At 50.7% G+C, this 18,992-nt stretch overlaps 1 protein-coding gene across 1 annotated transcript; it reads right to left on the bottom strand.

Moving 5' to 3' along the window:
• Window positions 1–4,038: 4,038 nt before the first annotated feature.
• UBL7 (ubiquitin like 7) lies at window positions 4,039–18,394 on the bottom strand. Its single transcript, XM_060260174.1, has 11 exons — window positions 18,190–18,394; window positions 15,550–15,795; window positions 14,547–14,666; window positions 11,640–11,722; window positions 11,428–11,512; window positions 10,614–10,671; window positions 8,836–8,969; window positions 7,369–7,418; window positions 7,056–7,223; window positions 5,662–5,784; window positions 4,039–4,654 (listed from the first exon to the last, which is right to left on the bottom strand). The coding sequence occupies exons 1-11, from the start codon at window positions 18,251–18,253 to the stop codon at window positions 4,517–4,519; spliced, it is 1,269 nt and encodes a 422-aa protein (XP_060116157.1). The 5' UTR covers window positions 18,254–18,394; the 3' UTR covers window positions 4,039–4,516.
• Between the last annotated feature and the right edge of the window lie 598 nt (window positions 18,395–18,992).

Genomic DNA, 18,992 nt, shown 5'->3' with positions numbered 1-18,992 from the left:
AGTTTGGTGTAGTGGTTAAGTGCGTGGACTCTTATCTGGGAGGACCGGGTTTGATTCCCCACTCCTCCACTTACAGCTGCTTGGGTCAGCCATAGCTCTGGCAGAGGTTGTCCTTGAAAGGGCAGCTGCTGTGAGAGCCCTCTCAGCCCCACCCACCTCACAGGGTATCTGTTGTGGGGGAGGAAGGGAAAAGAGATTGTGAGCCACTCTGAGACTCTTCGGAGTGGACGGCGGGATATAAATCCAATATCTTCACCTACCTCACAGGGTGTCTGTTGTGGGGGAGGAAGGGAAAGAAGATTGTGAGCCACTCTGAGACTCTTCGGAGTGGACGGCGGGATATAAATCCAATATCTTCATCTACCTCACAGGGTGTCTGTTGGGGAGGAAGGGAAAGGAGATTGTGAGCCGTTCTGAGACTCTTCGGAGTGGAGGACGGGATATAAATCCAGTATCTTCATCTACCTCACAGGGTGTCTGTTGTGGGGGAGGAAGGTAAAGGAGATTGTGAGCCACTCTGAGACTCTGTGGAGTGCAGGGTGGGATAGAAATCCAATATCTTCATCTACCTCACAGGGTTTCTGTTGTGGGGGGGAGGAAGGTAAAGGAGATTGTGAGCCGCTCTGAGACTCTTCGGAGTGGAGGACGGGATATAAATCCAATTTTTTCATCTACCTCACAGGGTGTCTGTTGTGGGGGAGGAAGGTAAAGGAGATTGTGAGCCACTCTGAGACTCTTTGGAGTGGAGGGCGGGATATAAATCCAATATCTTCATCTACCTCACAGGGTGTCTGTTGTGGGGGAGGAAGGGAAAGAAGATTGTGAGCCACTCTGAGACTCTTCGGAGTGGACGGCGGGATATAAATCCAATATCTTCATCTACCTCACAGGGTGTCTGTTGTGGGGGAGGAAGGGAAAGGAGATTGTGAGCCGTTCTGAGACTCTTCGGAGTGGAGGACGGGATATAAATCCAGTATCTTCATCTACCTCACAGGGTGTCTGTTGTGGGGGAGGAAGGTAAAGGAGATTGTGAGCCACTCTGAGACTCTGTGGAGTGCAGGGTGGGATAGAAATCCAATATCTTCATCTACCTCACAGGGTTTCTGTTGTGGGGGGGAGGAAGGTAAAGGAGATTGTGAGCCGCTCTGAGACTCTTCGGAGTGGAGGACGGGATATAAATCCAATTTTTTCATCTACCTCACAGGGTGTCTGTTGTGGGGGAGGAAGGTAAAGGAGATTGTGAGCCACTCTGAGACTCTTTGGAGTGGAGGGCGGGATATAAATCCAATATCTTCATCTACCTCACAGGTTGTCTGTTGTGGGGGGGAGGAAGGTAAAGGAGATTGTGAGCCGCTCTGAGACTCTTTGGAGTGGAGGGCAGGATATAAATCCAGTATCTTCATCTACCTCACAGGGTGTCTGTTGTGGGGGGGAGGAAGGTAAAGGAGATTGTGAGCCGCTCTGAGACTCTTCGGAGTGGAGGGCGGGATATAAATCCAATATCTTCATCTACCTCACAGGGTGTCTGTTGTGGGGGAGGAAGGGAAAGGAGATTGTGAGCCGCTCTGAGACTCTTCGGAGTGGAGGGCGGGATATAAATCCAATATCTTCATCTACCTCACAGGGTGTCTGTTGTGGGGGAGGAAGGGAAAGGAGATTGTGAGCCGCGCGAAGACTCTTCGGAGTGGAGGCCAGGATATAAATCCAATATCATCATCATCTTCTTTTCTGGGCTTGGGGTGGAGCAAGATGCTAGTTCGTTGGTAATCTATTCACTGGTAAGCAGACTCTTGATAGTCCCTCTCACCACTGTTTCTGTATTTCAAATTTGCTATGATTATTCTCAGTATGGTAATTTTGCCTGCTCAGAACATCAGCTTTCCACTATGCACTGTATTATTTTGAGTTTCACGCGCACAATATGCATTTTCGTTGACTTAATTCATTCTGTAAGCACTTTGGTTAATTCAGTGAAATCTCTGGTTAAAAAAAATGAATAATAAAATTTGTGGTAGGGTAGGAGCTTTCGTGATTCACTTTTTCAGGGGAAAGCAAACAGTGTCCTTCCAAAAGTCCATTTCGGTTAGCGCACTCCCATTTCCTCCCCCAAGAAAATGAAGCAGAAAATAAATAAGGCAAATCCATCAATATTAAAATGATATACTGGAGAGAAATAATCTGTGGTTATGTGATGTTCTGAGCATCAGAGGCCTTGGTGAATCAATGCCTTTTAACTGAAAATAAACAGTAAGGCTAATTATTACCTCTTCTAATGAGCACTCATTACATTCTGAGGAAAAAATGTTTTTGAAATAATGTTTGGAGCTTATCCTTGCAGTGGTTCCAAAGTAAATACCATTTCTGTATCCCCTCCCTGCCCCCCTTTTGGGATTTGGTTTTGTCATTAAAAAACCCCCAAAACCTTGCATGCATATAGATCAGTGGCCAAACTTGTTTAATGTTGATGAAGATGATGATATTGGATTTATATCCTGCCCTCCACTCCGAAGAGTCTCAGAGCGGCCTACAATCTCCTTTACCTTCCTCCCCCACAACAAACACCCTGTGAGGTGGGTGGGGCTGAGAGGGCTCTCACAGCAGCTGCCCTTTCAAGGACAACCTCTGCCAGAGCCATGCTAGCAGGTGCAAGTGGAGGAGTGGGGAATCGAACCCGGTTCTCCCAGAGAAGAGTGCGCGCTTCACCACTACACCAAACTGGCTCTCCAGTTTAAATGTTAAAATAAATGTTAAATGTCTAAGGTTAAAATAAATGTCATGTTTTGAGTGCTGCAAAACATGAACATCAGATGAAGGAAGGTTTTTGGAGGAAGAGGTGGAAAGAAAGCAACTTTAACTTTCAATATGTTCTCCAAGCTGCTGACTGGTTTGGAGAAGTGATTAAAAGAAATAATGCCTCCTCCAAGCTGGCTGATTGAGTGGTGGGGGCTTGAAGAGCAGCACGATGTGTGTGAAAGGTGTACATGTGGCTCCTGAGCTATTTAATCAGGGTGGAGCTATTTAAAACATTTTAGGAGGAGAAGAAATAGCATAGTTGAGTAATTTGTGGTTCTTCTAGAGAAGAAACCAAACACCTCTCTGGAAATTTGGAGGGGGTAGTGTTGGGACATCGGGGAGTTGTTTATGCCCCATGGTGCAGAGTGGTAAAGCTGCAGTACTGCAGACTGAACTCTCTGCTCACGACCTGAGTTCGATCCCGGCGGAAGCTGGTTTCAGGTAGCTGGCTCGAGGTTGACTCAGCCTTCCATCCTTCTGAGGCTGGTCAAATGAGTCCCCAGCTTGCTGGGGGGAAAGTGTAGATGACTGGGGAAGGCAATGGCAAACCACCCCGTAAAAACGTCTGCCGTGAAAACGTCGTAATGCGACGTCACCCCAGAGTCGGAAATGACTGGTGCTTGCACAGGGGACCTTTCCTTTTCCTTATGCCAAAGCCCACAAAGTCTAGTGCTTTTAGCTGTTCCTGAACCCAGAATTCAAACCTGGGAAAACTACCTGAGCATGTTTTCAAATGGCATTTGCCTTATCTGTGTGGGCTTTCACCTGGCCTTCACCCATCTGGGTTTAGGAAGCCCTTTCCGGTCAGAGAGGATAGCTTTTAAAGCTTATGACCTGAGTTCAATTATGCCTGAGGAGGACTCAGAAGTTGGAAGATTAGCAGTGGAAGAGACTTCAGGGCTCTCTGTCTCTCAGAAGAAATGATGCACAGTTGCTGTAATTTGCTTTAACAGGAACATAACCTCTTGTCTCTCTTGCATTTTGCTAGGACTGAAATTCAACACTGTTGCAAGGGCGCCCCCTGCTGGAATAAAGTATCTTTTTTCCTGTCGTCTCCACCATTTCTGTATCTTTTCCACCATTTCCTGTCATCGCCACCATTTCCACCATTTCTATATCCAGGGCCATTTCCCGCTGCCTTCCCTCTGAAGTGCCAACTGGATTGGTTAATTCTATGTATTGTTACCGATTCCTTATCGACGACATCAAGCATTAATTTTTAGAAAGAAAAAAGAAACTCGGGACAACTGGAGGAGGAGAGCTTTTAATGAAAACCTCGTACGACGACGCAAACCCGGATGGGGATCAGGAGGGATGGTAGGAATCGGAACAGTGGACCGAAAAGAGGAAGATGCCTGGCAGCTCAGGGAAAAGAGGAAGGATCGCTGAACGCTGATCTCTCCGCAACCGCTTTAGAACAGGCAATCGAAGCGGGCTGTTAGCTCTTTCCACCCATCGTGGCTGCTGCAAAAGGTCTCTTTGTGCAAAAACGTGATTCGCGGGTGGGGGGGTCAGCGCTCAATGAGGGGGGGGGGTATTTCTGCGTTCTGCTGCAGCCTCCATCCAGACGAGAGAAAAAGCAGACGAGGAGATGGTGCGCGGGAGACGACGGGGTCCGACGACGAGATCATCTGGAGCTGGGGTCGCACGGATCGGATGCCACCAAATAAAACCCGCCCCCTGGTGTCCAGTCTGCCCCCCCATTAAAAAAGGGGGGAGGGCGTTAGGGGGCCCCCCCTGCAAAGATGAGCTCCAGAGCGGCCTGGATGTCCCCCCCGGTGGCTTGCAGGGCGCGGAGGCTGAGATCATCATCATGGATGCCCATGTCTCTCAGCTGCTGCAGCTGCGGCTGCCACTGGCTCTGCGGGCGACAGGAAGCATAAGGGGGGGGCATCACCCTCGGGCAGAGCTGGGGAGGGGCGAGGCCAGGAAAAACAGGCTGAAGTCCCTGCACAGCAAAACTTATAGGGCACCTCTGGACGAGTCACTGTCCGCTGTACCCTAGCCCAGGGGTGGCCGACGGTAGCTCTCCAGATGTTTTTTGCCTACAACTCCCTTCAGCCCCAGCCAGCATGGCCAATGGCTGGGGCTGATGGGAGTTGTAGGCAAAAAAAAAATCTGCAGAGCTACCGTTGGCCACCTCTGCCCTAGACCATGGAAGAAGGAGACAGAGACTGCTAAAGTTTACGGGGCATCTCCGGATGAATTGCCGCCCAATCTGTCCTAACCCATGTAGGAACACAACAGACCTTCAGCAAAAGCTTACACGGCAGCTCTGGATGAGATTATCTGTCTGCTCTACCCTAGCCCATGCAGGAAAGCTTTGGGGCACCTCTGGATGAGTCACTGTCCGCTATACCCTAGCCCATGAAGGAAAGAGACAGAGATTGCAAAAGTTTACGCGGCATCTCCGGATGAATTACCGCCCAATCTGTCCTAACCCATGTAGGAACACAACCAACCTTCAGCAAAAGCTCACACAGCAGCTCCGGATGATTATCTAACCTAACCGCTCTACCCCAGCCCATGCAGGAAAGCTTTGGGGCACCTCTGGACGAGTCACTGTCCAGTCCACCCTAGTCCACATGGAGACCTTCGACACACGTTACACCACCCCTCCCAAATACTCAAGGTTTATATCACCCAACTGCATGTGCACCAAGAGGATACGTTATTTAAAACCACCCCGTAACCTCCCGTCAGGAGGTCCCTTCCTGCAACTCCCAAGTTCTTGAGTTCACCGTCCTACTCGCCAGTAACACTCCAAAAGGATTCTTTGCCCTGCTGACGCACGCTGGGAGCTGCCGGCAGGAGGGAGGCGGGGGAGACGACTCCGAGGCCTGCTCGGCTGCGGACGGGGCAACTGACCTGCAGGTTGGGCTGCCCAGAAGCCTGGAGGGCGTGCTGCAGGGCCTGGCTGAAGAGGTCGTTGGTGATGGGAGTGCCCGACTGGACACTGGAGGACATGGGCGACGTGCCTGAGGAATGGCCCTGGGGAAAAGAAGACAGTGGTGGAGTTAATGGAACCCAGGACGGAGCTTGGAGGTTGTCTAGTCCAAACGCCTCTGCTCGATGCAGGAAAGACAAAGCTACAGCAGGGCTGGCCAACGGTAGCTCTCCAGATGTTTTTTGCCTACAACTCCCATCAGCCTCAGCCATTGGCCATGCTGGCTGGGGCTGATTGGAGTTGTAGGCAAAAAACATCTAGAGAGCTGCCGTTGGCCACCCCTGAGCTAGAGGAGCGGCTACGTGAGCAAAGTGCTCTCAGCACTAGAAGAAGATAATGGATTTATATCCCCCCCATACTCTGAATTGCAGACTCTCAGAGCAGCTCACAATCTCCTTTCCCTTCCTCCCCCACAACAGACACCCTGTGAGGTGGGTGGGGCTGGAGAGGGCTCTCACAGCAGCTGCCCTTTCAAGGACAGACTCTCAGAGCGGCTCACAATCTCCTTTACCTTCCTCCCCCACAACAGACACCCTGTGAGGTGGGTGGGGCTGGAGAGGGCTCTCACAGCAGCTGCACTTTCAAGGACAACTCCTACAAGAGCTATGGCTGATCCAAGGCCATGCTAGCAGGTGCAAGTGGAGGAGTGGGGAATCAAACCCGGTTCTCCCAGGTAAGAGTTTGTGCACTTAACTACTACACCAAACTGGCTCTCTTAGGATAGTTTTAGGCCCCCCCAGCGTTTCCCCTCTCCTCTAACCAACCTGATTATAATGGGTAGCCATGTTAAGTCTGTCCGTAGCAGTGGAAAGGAGCAAGAGAGCCAGTTTGGTGTTAGTGGTTAAGTGCACGGACTCTTACCTGGGAGAACCAGGTCTGATTCCCCACTCCTCCACTTGGCAGCTGCTGAAATGGCCGTGGGTCCGTCATAGCTCTGATAGAGTTGTCCTTGAAAGGGCAGCTGCTGGGAGAGCCCTCTCAGCCACACCCACCTCACAGGGTGTCTGCTGTGAGGGAAGATGATAAAGGAGATTGTGAGCCGCTCTGAGACTCAGAGTAGGGCGGGGTATAAATCTATGGCCTTCTTCTTCTTCTGAAGCACCTTAAAGACTAACAACATTTGTGGCAGGGTAGGAGCTTTCCTGAGTCACTGCTTGTTTTCTTCAGATACAGCTAGAATGGGAGTCCATCTGTCCTTATCTCTTGGAGAGCGGAGCGATTTCATATATGTGAGCAGTGACTCAGGAAAGCCCCCACCCCCACTCCGACTGGCTCGAGAGGGTGCTTGTTTGTGGCCTTTGCTTCTCCTTTTTACCTGGGTTCCTGGAGTTGGAGTGTGCGAGCTGCTCTCAGGGGTACTGGCCAGTGCCAGCGCCGTCGCCAACTCGCTCTGGGTGATGGGCCGAGGTCCTGCTGCCCCAGTGTAGCCGAGGGAGGCGGGGCGGGAGCCGGATGTGCTGCTGGAAGGAGTCGTCCTCGTACTCTGTTGGGAAAAGAAACTCTTGCCAATTGCTATTTTTTTTTTTTACAAAAAAGTATATGAAACCCATTTATGTCCTGCCGTTCCTCCTGAAAGCTCAAGGCAGATATATATTGTCTCTCATAGGGGAGACAACTGAGTGTGTTACCTGATGAAAGTCATCTTCATCATCAGAGAGGCCTTCGAACAAGAACCCACCTGGTGCAAAAGAGATGAGACCGCTGTTAAACCTGGTTTCTTTCTACATTCAGGCTCCATTAGACCCTCCGTTGGGCCCTTTCTGCAGACCTTTCAGAGTTGCCTGGAAGCGACTGGTTCTCTTGGCGCACAGTGTGCTGCTCCACGTCTTAGCATGGAGAAGCAAAGGCTAGAACCACAGAGCTGGAAGGGACCTCCAGGGTCATCTAGTCCAACCCCCTGCACAATGCAGGAAATTCACAAATACCTCCCTGCAACACACACACCCAGCAACCCCTGTTCCGTGCCCCGAAGATGGCAAAGAAAACCCCTCCAAGATCTCTGGCCAAAGTGGCCTGGAAGAAAAGTACTTCCTGACCCCAAAGTGATGACCAGCACTTCCCTGGGCATGAGAGAAGGGGCCATGAGAACTAAGCACTGATCCAGCCCTCCTTCTTGCCATCTGCCTGAGTCCACAGAATCAGCATTGCTGTCAGTTGGCCATCTAAGTCTCTGTTGAAAAACCTCCAAGGAAGGAGAGCCCGCCACCTCTTGGGGAAGCCTGTTCCATTGAGGAACCGCTCTAACAGTCAGGAAGTTCTTCCTAATGTTGAGCCGGAAACTCTTTTGATTTAATTTCAACCCATCGGTTCTGGTCCTACCTCCTGGGGCCACAGAAAACAATTCCACCCCATCCTCTAAAGGACAGCCCTTCAAGGACTTGAAAATGGGGATCCTATCACCTCTCAGCCGCCTCTTCTCCAGGCTAACTCCATGCCCAACTCCTTCAACCTTTCCTCATAGGACTTGGTCTCCAGACCCCTCACCATCTTCGTCGCCCTCCTCTGGACCCGTTCCAGCTTGTCTATATCCTTCTTAAAATGTGGTGCACAAAACTGAACACAATACTCCAGGTGAGGTCTTACCAGAGCAGAGTAAAGCGATACCATCACTTCACGTGATCTGGACGCTATACTTCTGTTTAAAAACCTCCAAGGAAGGAGAGCCCACCACCTCCCGAGGAAGCCTGTTCCACTGAGGAACCGCTCTAATGGTCAGGAAGTTCTTCCTAATGTTGAGCCGGAAACTCTTTTGATTTAATTTCAACCCATTGGTTCTGGTCCCACCTTCCGGGGCCACAGAAAACAATTCCACTCCATCCTCTATAGGACAGCCGTTCAAGGACTTGAAGATGGTGATCATATCACCTCTCAGCCGCCTCTTCTGAAGGCTAAACATGCCCAGCTCCTTCAACCTTTCTTCATAGGACTTGGTCTCCAGACCCCTCACCATCTCCGTCGCCCTCCTCTGGACACTTTCCAGCTTGTCTAGATCCTTCTTAAATTGCGGTGCCCTAAACTGAACACAATACCCTAGGCTGTGACCTCTCCAAGGACCCTGTGCAAGCCCCCACTCAAGGCCAAAGCATGTTACTCACCCGGCATGTCACGGTAAGAGCTGGAGGGCATGCTCCGCGAGGAGCTCTCCGGGGTGGGCAAGGGGGTGCTGCCCGCCACCGAGTGCAGAACCAGGACGATGGCATTCACCAAAGCAGGGTGGGTTGGGATAAGCCTAGCAAGGAGAGAGAGAACATACCCATCACGTGGGCCGGTTCCACCGAAGCAGCTTCGGTTAGAGATTCTAAAAGCCAAGCTTCTAGTCCTCGTGCAAAGACTGCCTTGCGTGGGGCAACCAGGGGGCGTTTTGTAGAAAAATAGGTGGTGGAGCTCATTAGCATAACTCATTAGCGTATGCCGCCCCCCCCATCCAAAAGCAACCCGATACAAGAATGGAGAGCCCTGGGCGAGCGAGGCCTGCTTGGGCTGGCTAGAGATCCAGCCAACCCGAGTAGGCCTCGCTGACTTGGGGCTCTCCTGAGCCTTCCCCCCCCCGCCCAGTCAAAAGGCCAGCAAGTCACCCACTGCCCCAGATCACATAAGAAGTGGAGAAAGGGTGGCGTGGGCTTCTCCAGGGATTAATGAGGGCTGCTGGAAGCGTGGCAAAGACCCTGGTGGCTGGCTGGCTGCCCGCTCTCCTAATCCAGCTACACCTCCTATTCAATGGACAAGGTAGGTAGGGGGGAAGAGGGGGAACCCTCAGAAAGGTTCAGGAGCTGTGCTTCTGTGAGCTCCTGCTGAATTCAAGGTTTGGGGGCAACATCCAGTGAAAAGCAGCCCAACGGTGGGAACGAGCAGAGTTTCCACCAGTTAAGAGGAGCACGTCATTGATTTATTCACATGCAAACTTTTAGGGCCACGGGGTTTTCAAGGCAAGGGAAGAACACAGGTGGTTTGCCCTGCCCTGCCTCTGCGTAGCAACCCTGGACTTCCTTGGTGGTCTCCCATCCAAATACCAACCAGGCTTGATGCTGCTCAGATTCCGAGAGTGAGAAGACTGGGCTATCCTGAGGCATCTGGTGAAGTTACCGACTGTCGCTTTCTACTAATACAATAGCAGGAGGAGTCGAAAAGAGCAAACTGCAGAACTTTTGAAGAAGTGAGTGATGACCAACAAACGTTCCTGCCCTGCCACAAATTGTCTTAGTCTTGAAGGCGCTCCTGGTCTCTTGCTCTTTTCTGCTGTTACAGACAGGCCAGCGCGGCCGCCCATCTTGAAGTAACAGGCGGGAGCATCAGAATAACGAGGAGGAGGAAGACCCGGTTGGTATTAAAAAAAAAAAAATCGAGCACCAGGGAGACACGTAGGAAAAGCCAAATTGTCGTGTTTCAACCGGTACCTAACTGGCAGAGTGGTAAAGCTGCAGTACCGCAGTCCTAAGCTCTGCTCACGACCTGAGTTCAATCCTGGCAGAAGCTGGACTCGGGTAGCCGACTCAAGGTTGACTCAGCCTTCCATCCTTCCGAGGTGGGTAAAGCGAGTCCCCAGCTTGCTGGGGGGAAAGTGGAGATGACTTGGGAAGGCAATGGCAAACCACCCCGTAAAAAGTCTGCTGTGAAAACGTCGTGATACGACGTCACCCCAGAGTCGGAAATGACTGGTGCTTGCACAGGGGACTACCTTTTACCTTTTTATAAATCCAGCCTCTACCTGGGAAAGGTTTGGGAAGGCCAGCCAGATCAAGGCGAATATCCTGCCTTTTTTGGCCACGGAGAGATGGAGACCCGCATGGCTTTGCTACTAAAATGGGGGCAGAGTTTACAGGTCTACAAATGCCGCCTCGGTCGTGACCAAAGTGGTCAAGTTCATCAAACTTACGTGTCCAACATGGCTGGATCAGCAAAGACAGAAAAAAGATCTTTATCCTGCAACACCCCTATGAAGACACAAAACACCTTGCAATCAATAAGACGAGAGAGAGATCAGTAACGCAATCCGGAAAGGGGGTGGGGAGGAAATCAGTGAAATGCTCATCAGTATGGGAAGGCCCCTGTAACTCTGGGGAATTACGCTTTCTTTCCCGTCTGACGCAGAAAAGAAAATCAATTCTGCGCTGCAATTCTACGCACTACAGTTCTATACACCATTAACGGGATGTGCTGTTGAAAACATTAGGTAGATGCTACATCTGAATGAAACGTTAACTTCCATCTCTATTTATCTATGTTATCAGAGGAAGTGTGTGTGCACGAGGAAGCTCGTATCTTGAATATGGACGCTGGGGAGGGACGGTGGCTCAGCGGTAGAGCATCTGCTTGGTAAGCAGTAGGTCCCAAGTTCAATCCCCGGCATCTCCAACTAAAAAAGGGTCCAGGCAAGCAGGCATGAAAAACCTCCGCTTGAGACCCTGGAGAGCCGCTGCCAGTCTGAGTAGACAAGACTGACTTTGCTGGACCGAGGGTCTACGGCAGCTTCATATGTTCATACATGTTCACTGGACTCAAAATGTGTTCTACTTCCCCCCAGAAGCAAGTCCCTATAGTGAAAAATAGGCCAGAATAAGATTTGGTACAGAAGCAAGAGATGTGCATATTGGTTGCATCCTTGGCCCCTTACGATTACCCAATCAGCAGAGAGTTATACGAACAGGTCAGTTCCTTCCTTTCCATACCCGCCTTCCCCTTCGACTCACCCAAAGCGATGGGGTCACTGTTCAGCCCTGGCGTAGCAACGATTATCTGATCTAAGGACTCCTTATTCCCCAGCATCTTGAAGACCTGCAGGGGAAGCACGGATCAGCAAGAATTTGGGGGACCCAAGGAATATTCTAAACGGGCTCTTCTCTGTCCCTCCTTGTTTAAAGAGCAGAACAGGTTCAAGAAGGGCAGATGCAGGGCTACCCACCGAATCCCGGAAGACGGGGCTGCTGTGTAAGGCGGTGTGAAGAACTCGGAATTCTCGTATGGCGGCCACTTTATCCACTGGCTCTGGAGAAAGGAAAGCAAAAAAAAAAAAAGGAAGTAATATATCCGCTGCACCAAAGGTGCACACAAAACACAAATATGTTGGCATCAAAATTATCTATTACAGGGGTGTCAAACATGCAGTTTAGGGGCCGAATTAGGCCCCCGGAGCACTCCTATCAGGCCCCCGAGCAATTGGCGGTCATCTGCTTCCTTCTCCCTCTCTCTTGCTTCCTTCCGCATCACAGCTTGCTTTGCAAGGCTTGCTCAGTTGCACGGGAGCTACAGAGTAAAGTCTCTATTTTCTCCATTGGCTGACACTCCTCCCTTGGGGAGGAACAGTTTGCTTGGCCAGGCTCTCTCAATCACACAGCAGAGCTACTGAGCCAAGCCTCTCTTCCTTCTATTGGCTGAGGCTCCTCCCCCTCCTGCTCCCCTAGGGAAGGAAGGAAAGAGCCACAGCTTCCTTTGCCCAGTTCCCTGGATCTCAGGGGAGTAATACAAAGAAAGCACCTTTAAGACCAATGAATGCTAACGTTTTAAGCTTTTTTTTTTTTTAATTTGTGTTTGTCTGTGTTCTTTATAAAAATCATATCTCTTCTACCTAATCTTCAATAGGTACACACATGGCCCAGCCCAACACAGCCTTGCCCAGCCCGACAAGGTCTCATTTAAGTCAGATCCGGCCCTCATAACAAATGAGTTTGGCACCCCTGATCTATTATTTCCACCCTTTTTCGCCCTCTTCTCCTCCTGCCTGTGAATGTAGCTGGCAGTCAGAACTGGAGCTATTTATGACCTGCCATTGGACTGTCATAACGTTCTGTAAATTGCTTTTAGCTGGTTTTCATGTCGTGGTGGTTTCATACACGTTGCGCATCGCTCAGAGCCCTGCAGTGGCAGAGACTGGGCAATTTAGAAATACAGTGAATAATAATGACCTAGGCACGAATTCTACCAAGGTCCCCAAGCTTTCTGAGCTTATGGGCACCTTTGGAATTCGGACAGGGCCCGGGTGGCACAGGTGCAAAATGGCTGCCGCAAGGAGGCAGAGCAAGCCACAAAATGGCTGCCAGCACTTCAGTAATGCAGCATAGCTCTTTATGCTGTGGGGGCAGCTGCTGCCCATGCAACATTTAAAAAAAAAAATACGCAGAGCCAATCAAATCTCCAGCAATCATTCCAAAGCCTTGCTTAGCAAAACCCCTACCCGGCGCTGCTCAATTCCTAAAAATTGGCAGGTGCCAGAAAAGGCATTCGCGGGTGCCATGGTGCCCACGGGCACTGAGCTGGGGACCCTCACATTCTGCCGTTCTTTGGAAGTGCACGTTGAGTGCCGCATTCTGGAAAAGACAGCTCACGTGTCGATGGCTAAAGTCCACTCCGATTTACTACGGCTGCAAAGACCGTCTCGAAAACGCAGGAGACGCTTCCATGAAACTCAAAAGGGATTTTAATTTGAGTGCCGCCGCTTTCTCGTAAAGTGATATCACAAAACTTAGGATAATCTGAGCAGCGCAAAAGGAAAGGACGTTTCCAGCAACAAGGGATGTTAGGAGCCTTTGCCTGTTAGAATTTTGCACCGGAGTCCCCGCTTAAAAGAAATTCTTGTCATTATTGGGAAAGCCGTGACGCATTGGATGGTGTGAAAGTCTACGACTGAAGAAAGCGTCGCTGAAACCAATCTCGTTGACTAATTGACCACTACATTTCTGGCTGGATTCGCGTCGTAAGATGGCCAACGATTATCTTGGACGCACTAACAGTGACTTTGAGGGAAAGAGAGACTTTTCCCATTGTACCTTTTTTGTACCTTTAAATTTTGTATGATATATTTAAAATTGTTTATATTGTTTTATATGAATCATGGGATCTCCATGTCTGTTAGCCGCCCTGAGCCCGCCTCGGCGGGGGAGGGCGGGATATAAAAATAAAGTTATTATTATTATTATTATTATTACCGCACCTTAAAAGAATATAACAATTTCGATGCTTTTGTGCTACTCAGATTATCCTAAATTTTGTAATATCTCTGCTGGGCATCCTCTGCGTTCACCATTCTCGTAAAGCGAAGCAGCCAGCGGATACTGTATTGGGTAGACTGGGAACAGTCAGACAGATCTGGTTACAGGCCCGCATTTGAAGAGCAAGTTAAGCGGAGATGCAGGAAAGGGCAGTTTCGTTTTGCCGAGAAAGAAGCAAAGAGCCTGGTAAGGTCATAAAGTATCTACAATATTGCTCACTGTGGCTTTTTTTGTTTTGGGTAGCAGGAACTCTTTTGCATATTAGGCTACACACACACACCCCGATGCAGCCAATCATCCAAGAGCTTACAGTAGGCCCTGTAGATAGATCCAAACAGGCAGCCGTGTTGGTTTGAAGTAGTAGAACAAAATAAGGAGTCGATTGCACCTTTAAGACCAACTTAAGTTTTACTCAGAACGTGAGCTTTCGTGTGCATGCCCGCTTCTTCAGACGAGGGATGAGGTACAGTAAGCAGAGCCACATATAGCTGGTGGGGTTTGGAATGCCAAGTGGTACAAAGTTAAAAACCAATAGCAGAATAGAAAAATTAACAAAATCAGAAAACCTTTGATCTGGGTTGCATTAGCATGGGAAACCATAAAACAGTAACATGTCAGAATGTGAGAATGCCTGTTAATTATTCTATTGCTAATAAACCTGGGTCAGAAAGGCCCTGTAAGTAGAGCCCTGTAAGCTCTCGGAGGATTGGCTACATCGGGGGGGGGGGGGGGGGTGTAGCCTAATATGCAGAAAAACATCCCAAAACCAAAAATCCTGCTGGTCGCACAGAAGTTCATGGCAGGCTGCGCCCCACACCCCTTACCTGGTTTCTGATCCGGTTCAGGCCAAGACTTGCGGAGGACGTGGACTGTGGAACCGGACTGGATGCCATAAAATTCGAGGGTTTGGTCATCCCGCAGCTTCCGGCCACAATAGATCAGATCTGAAAGACAGTTTGTAGAGCAAGGCGATGCACCAAGGATTCTGGGAGGCTAGCATCCAACTCAGTTCTTTGACCAGGACCACAGTATGAGACCACAAGCCCTGATTGGCTGAGTTGCTTCCTTCCTCCTCTATGGTTTATAAACACAAAGGCTTCCTTGCCAATACCGAGAAGACTCCAACTGGGACACCTCTCACCCAATAAGTGGAACTGTCCCAGTTTCCCAGGCCTCTGCTCGTCTTGGCCACCATGGAGGAAAGGAAGTGTCACCAAAAAGAGTGGCACCTTCACCACATTGTCAGGGATGTCCTACCGTGGGCCGCTGACTTTTCACACTATCATTTCATTTTGTATTCCAAGTCTGACTCATTGCAACCCTGACCTGGATGGGGCATTGATGCTCCGTATTCTTGGCACTAGGGGGGCAGCAGTGGGAGGGCTTCTGGAATCCTGACCCTGCTGGTGGACCTCCTGATGGCACCTGGGTTTTGACCACTGTGTGACCCAGAGCATTGGACTGGATGGGCCATTGGCCTGACCCAACGTGACTTCTCTGATATTCTTATGTCTGGAGCAGTGATGCTCTGTATTCTTGGTGCTTGGGGGGGGGGGCAACAGTTGGAGGACTTATGGAGTTCTGGCCCCACTGGTTGACCTCCTGATGGCCCCTGGGTTCTGGCCACTGTGTGACACAGAGTGTTGGACTGGGTGGGCTGCTGAGCCTATCTTATGGCTTCTCTTATGTTCTTATGACGGTCCAGGCTAGCCTAATCTTGTCAGAAGTTAAAAGCTAAGCAGGGTCAGTGCTGGTTAGTACGTGGATGGGAAACTACCCGGAAAGTCCGGGGCCATGACACATGCTTAGGGTTACAGAACAGCTCACCAATGAGTTCTGGGTCGGGGACAGATTCCTGGAGTTTCCCGGTGATGAGCTGTTTCAGGTAGGAGATGCTGCAGCCACCCAAGGGGCATTCACCCAGTTCTGTTTCCGGCAGCCGCAGGATAGATTTCGGAGCCAGGGGCTGATCTGCAAGCTTCACCGCAATGTAACACTCGGAAGCAGACATGGCGTCGGGGTTGCTGGGTGGGCTTGATTCGGTAAGGCCCCAGTCTGAACTCCAAGTGGAATCTTAAGGGGAACCAAAGGCAAGAAGAGAGGCAACATCAAAAGAAGGCTTTGGCCTCTCTGCCCTGTTGCTGGACCTCCAGAGGAACTGATTGGCCACTGTGTGAGACAGGATGCTGGACTAGATGGACTACTGGTCTGATCCAGCAGGGCTCTTCTGATGTTCTAATGAAGGCCTCAGCCTCCATGCCCTGTTGTTGGACCTCCAGAGGAACTGGCTGGTCACTGTGTGAGACAGGATGCTGGACTAGATGGACCACTGGTCTGATCCAGCAGGGCTCTTTTGATGTCCTAATGAAGGCCTCAGCCTCCATGCCCTGTTGTTGGCCCTCCAGAGGAACTGGTTGGCCACTGTGTGAGATGGGATGCTGGAATGGAGGGACTATTGTTTTGATCCAGCAGGGCTTTTCTGATGTTCTTATCCTCCACATTCAGAGGGACTAAACCTCTGAATCCCAGAGCTAGGAGGCAACTCAGGGGAAGGCCTCAGCCTCTCTGCCCTGTTGTTGGCCTCCCAGAGGAACTGGTTGGCTTCTATGTAAGACAGGATTCTGGATTGGGTGGAACACTGTTTTGATCCAGTAGGGCTCTTCTGATGGTCTTTTGACTGCGGTAAAAGACTATCTGAGAGCCAGTTTGGCATAGTGGTTAAGTGTGCAGACTCTTATCTAGGAGAACTGGGTTTGATTCCCCACTCCTCCACTTGCAGCTGCTGGAATGGCCTTGGGTCAGCCATAGCTCTTGTAGGAGTTGTCCTTGAAAGGGCAGCTTCTGTGAGAGCCCTCGCAGCCTCACCTATGTACAGGGTGTCTGTTGTGGAGAAGGAAGGTAAAAGAGATTGTGAGCTGCTCTGAGACTCTGAGATTCAGAGTGAAGGGCAGGGTGTAAATATCCAATATCATCATCACCATTATCATCACAAGATGCCCAGGAGATGGGATTAACAGACTAGGCCTCTCTCCTTCTAGATCAGGGGTGGGGAACCTTTTTTCTGCCAAGGGCCATTTGGATATTTATAACATCATTCGCGGGCCATACAAAATTATCAGCTTAAAAAAACAGCGCTCCGCCGTGGGAGAACGATTCAGGCTGGCAAAATTAATGCAAATGATTGTTTTTCTATTTGAAGTCACGTGGAGAGAGCCTAATTCAGCGCGCGCGCGCACACACACACACAGGCACCCCCTGACCTGCCACCCTAGGCAAATGCCTACGTCCAAAAATATTAGACCACATCCCCTAATATTAGCATATTAGGACACTTATTGGCATATTAGGCCAACCATCGGGGATAATCACTTGCAAACTGAACTGGTGGTAGCTAGCTGGCTCCCATCCCCCACCCCTGCCAGCCCTCCCTCCCTTCAGCTGCTTCCAGCAGACCTTTAAAGGCACCCACACACCCCCCCCCCCCGCAGCAGCCCTTCACAATGCCCATGGGGGGGCTAAGTCCAGCAATCCCCGAGGGTCAGACCAAGGCAGCAGGAGAAAAGGAAAACATAGCATGAGCTTCCCCCTGTGAGGTGGGTGGGGCTGAGAGGGCTCTCCCAGCAGCTGCCCTTTCAAGGGCAACCTCTGCCAGAGCTATGGCTGACCCAAGGCCATGCTAGCAAGTGCAAGTGGAGGAGTGGGGAATCAAACCCGGTTCTCCCAGATAGAGCCCACGCACTTCACCACTACACCAAGCTGAAGTCCCTCCCCTCCCCAAACCCCACCCTCCGCAGGTTCCATCGTGTATTTCCCCATCCAGAAGTAGCAATTCAACTCTCTCACCCACCCCTCCATCTTAAGGAAGGTCTTGTGAGGCTAACATGGAGAAGGGGCAAAGCCACACATCCTTTGCCTGAAAATGTTTGGAGGAAGAGCAAAATCAAGATGTAATCAAGAGCTACCTACGAACAGGCAGTAATAGGTGATTGAGGAAGGCAGGGATGCCAACCCCAGGTGGAACCTGGAGATCTCAAGGATTTCAACTGCTCTCCAAGGCTATCAGTTCCCCTAGAGGAAATGGAAGACTTTGGAGGGCGGACTCTACAGAACCACATCTCCGCTGAGCTCTCTCCAACACCCACCCCCTCAAATCTTCAGGAATTTCCCAACCCAAAGTTGGCAACCCCAGGAAAAGGAGAGATAAAACAGCAAGTCCGAGATATACAGAGAGGCCTGGGCCATTTCCAGGAACAAGTCACGTGGAGATAAGCCCATTTAAAGAGCCCAGGCTCTCCCCACTGGGAAACTCCGCCTTTCTCCCCCTGCTCTTCCCCCCCCCCACCGGGAAACGGATGGTCCAGCCCAAAGAGATAGAAGCCAGGTGAGGAGCATACCACAGTGACAAAAAGGGGGGGGGGGAGAAGCTTCCCCAATAAACCCCCTTCCCCAGTCCGGCAACTGCCCTACCTGGATGTTGACAACCGACGTTCTCCGCCAGCCGGAAGCGCTTCGCCGCTCCCGCGAGAGGCATGCTGGGGCCTGTAGTTTCTGCAAGAAAAGAATCTTTACATCTCTCGCCGGCGGTGTCGGCGACGCCGGTAAAAGAAGCGGGGGAGGGAAAGACAAACGAACTGCGCTTTTCCTGTGCGCCGCAGAGCAACCTGGGAATTGCAGTTCCTACGAGCCAGGCTCTCGCTCGCTTATAGGCTCCAACGAGGGGGGGTGGAGAGGAGCGTTCTATGACGTCAGAGAGCCCGGATTTGTTTCGTTGAAGAGAGGGCGTGGTCTCTTTCTCCGGCAGCCAATGAGGAGAGCGGCTGCAGGTTTGAAAACTCAAGAGGGCGCGCGAGCCGATAGAGCGCGTGAGTCCAGTATTTGCAACGCGTGGCATGGCTACAGATAACAGAGGCTGCATCTGCACATTGAGCAAAGAGAAACCGGACTGGCAAAGAAGTCACTGCAAAAAGAAATAACATTTTTCTGATTTTTTTTTTTAATGGGGCAAAAGGATAGGGTTGCCGACCTCCACGCGGGGAAAGAAAAGGGCACTCTGCCTCCATCTAATAAAAGTTTCAAGCAAAAAGCAGCCACCCGCCCCAAGTACCCACGGATCAATTCTCCTTTATACTGTATGACAGAGGTGTCAAACATGCTGTACGAGGGCCTAATCAGGCCCCCGAGCAACTGGCTGTCATCTGCTTCCTTTTCCCTCTCCCTTGCTTCCTTCTGCATAACAGCTTGCTCAATTGCACAGGAGCTACAGAGCAAAA

This window comes from Heteronotia binoei, chromosome 19 (assembly GCF_032191835.1).
Source record: "Heteronotia binoei isolate CCM8104 ecotype False Entrance Well chromosome 19, APGP_CSIRO_Hbin_v1, whole genome shotgun sequence".
Lineage (NCBI taxonomy): Eukaryota > Metazoa > Chordata > Lepidosauria > Squamata > Gekkonidae > Heteronotia > Heteronotia binoei.
This window is presented reverse-complemented; position numbering and strand designations above follow the sequence as displayed.

Coding starts and splice junctions, on each gene's coding strand:
- UBL7 (XM_060260174.1), bottom strand. CDS start 18,253: ATGCCTCTCGCGGGAGCGGCGAAGCGCTTCCGGCTGGCGGAGAACGTC. Junction 10,672..11,427: donor CAGTGACCCCATCGCTTTGG/GTGAGTCGAAGG, acceptor GTGTCTTCATAG/GGGTGTTGCAGGATAAAGAT. Junction 8,970..10,613: donor GATCCAGCCATGTTGGACAC/GTAAGTTTGATG, acceptor TCTCCTTGCTAG/GCTTATCCCAACCCACCCTG.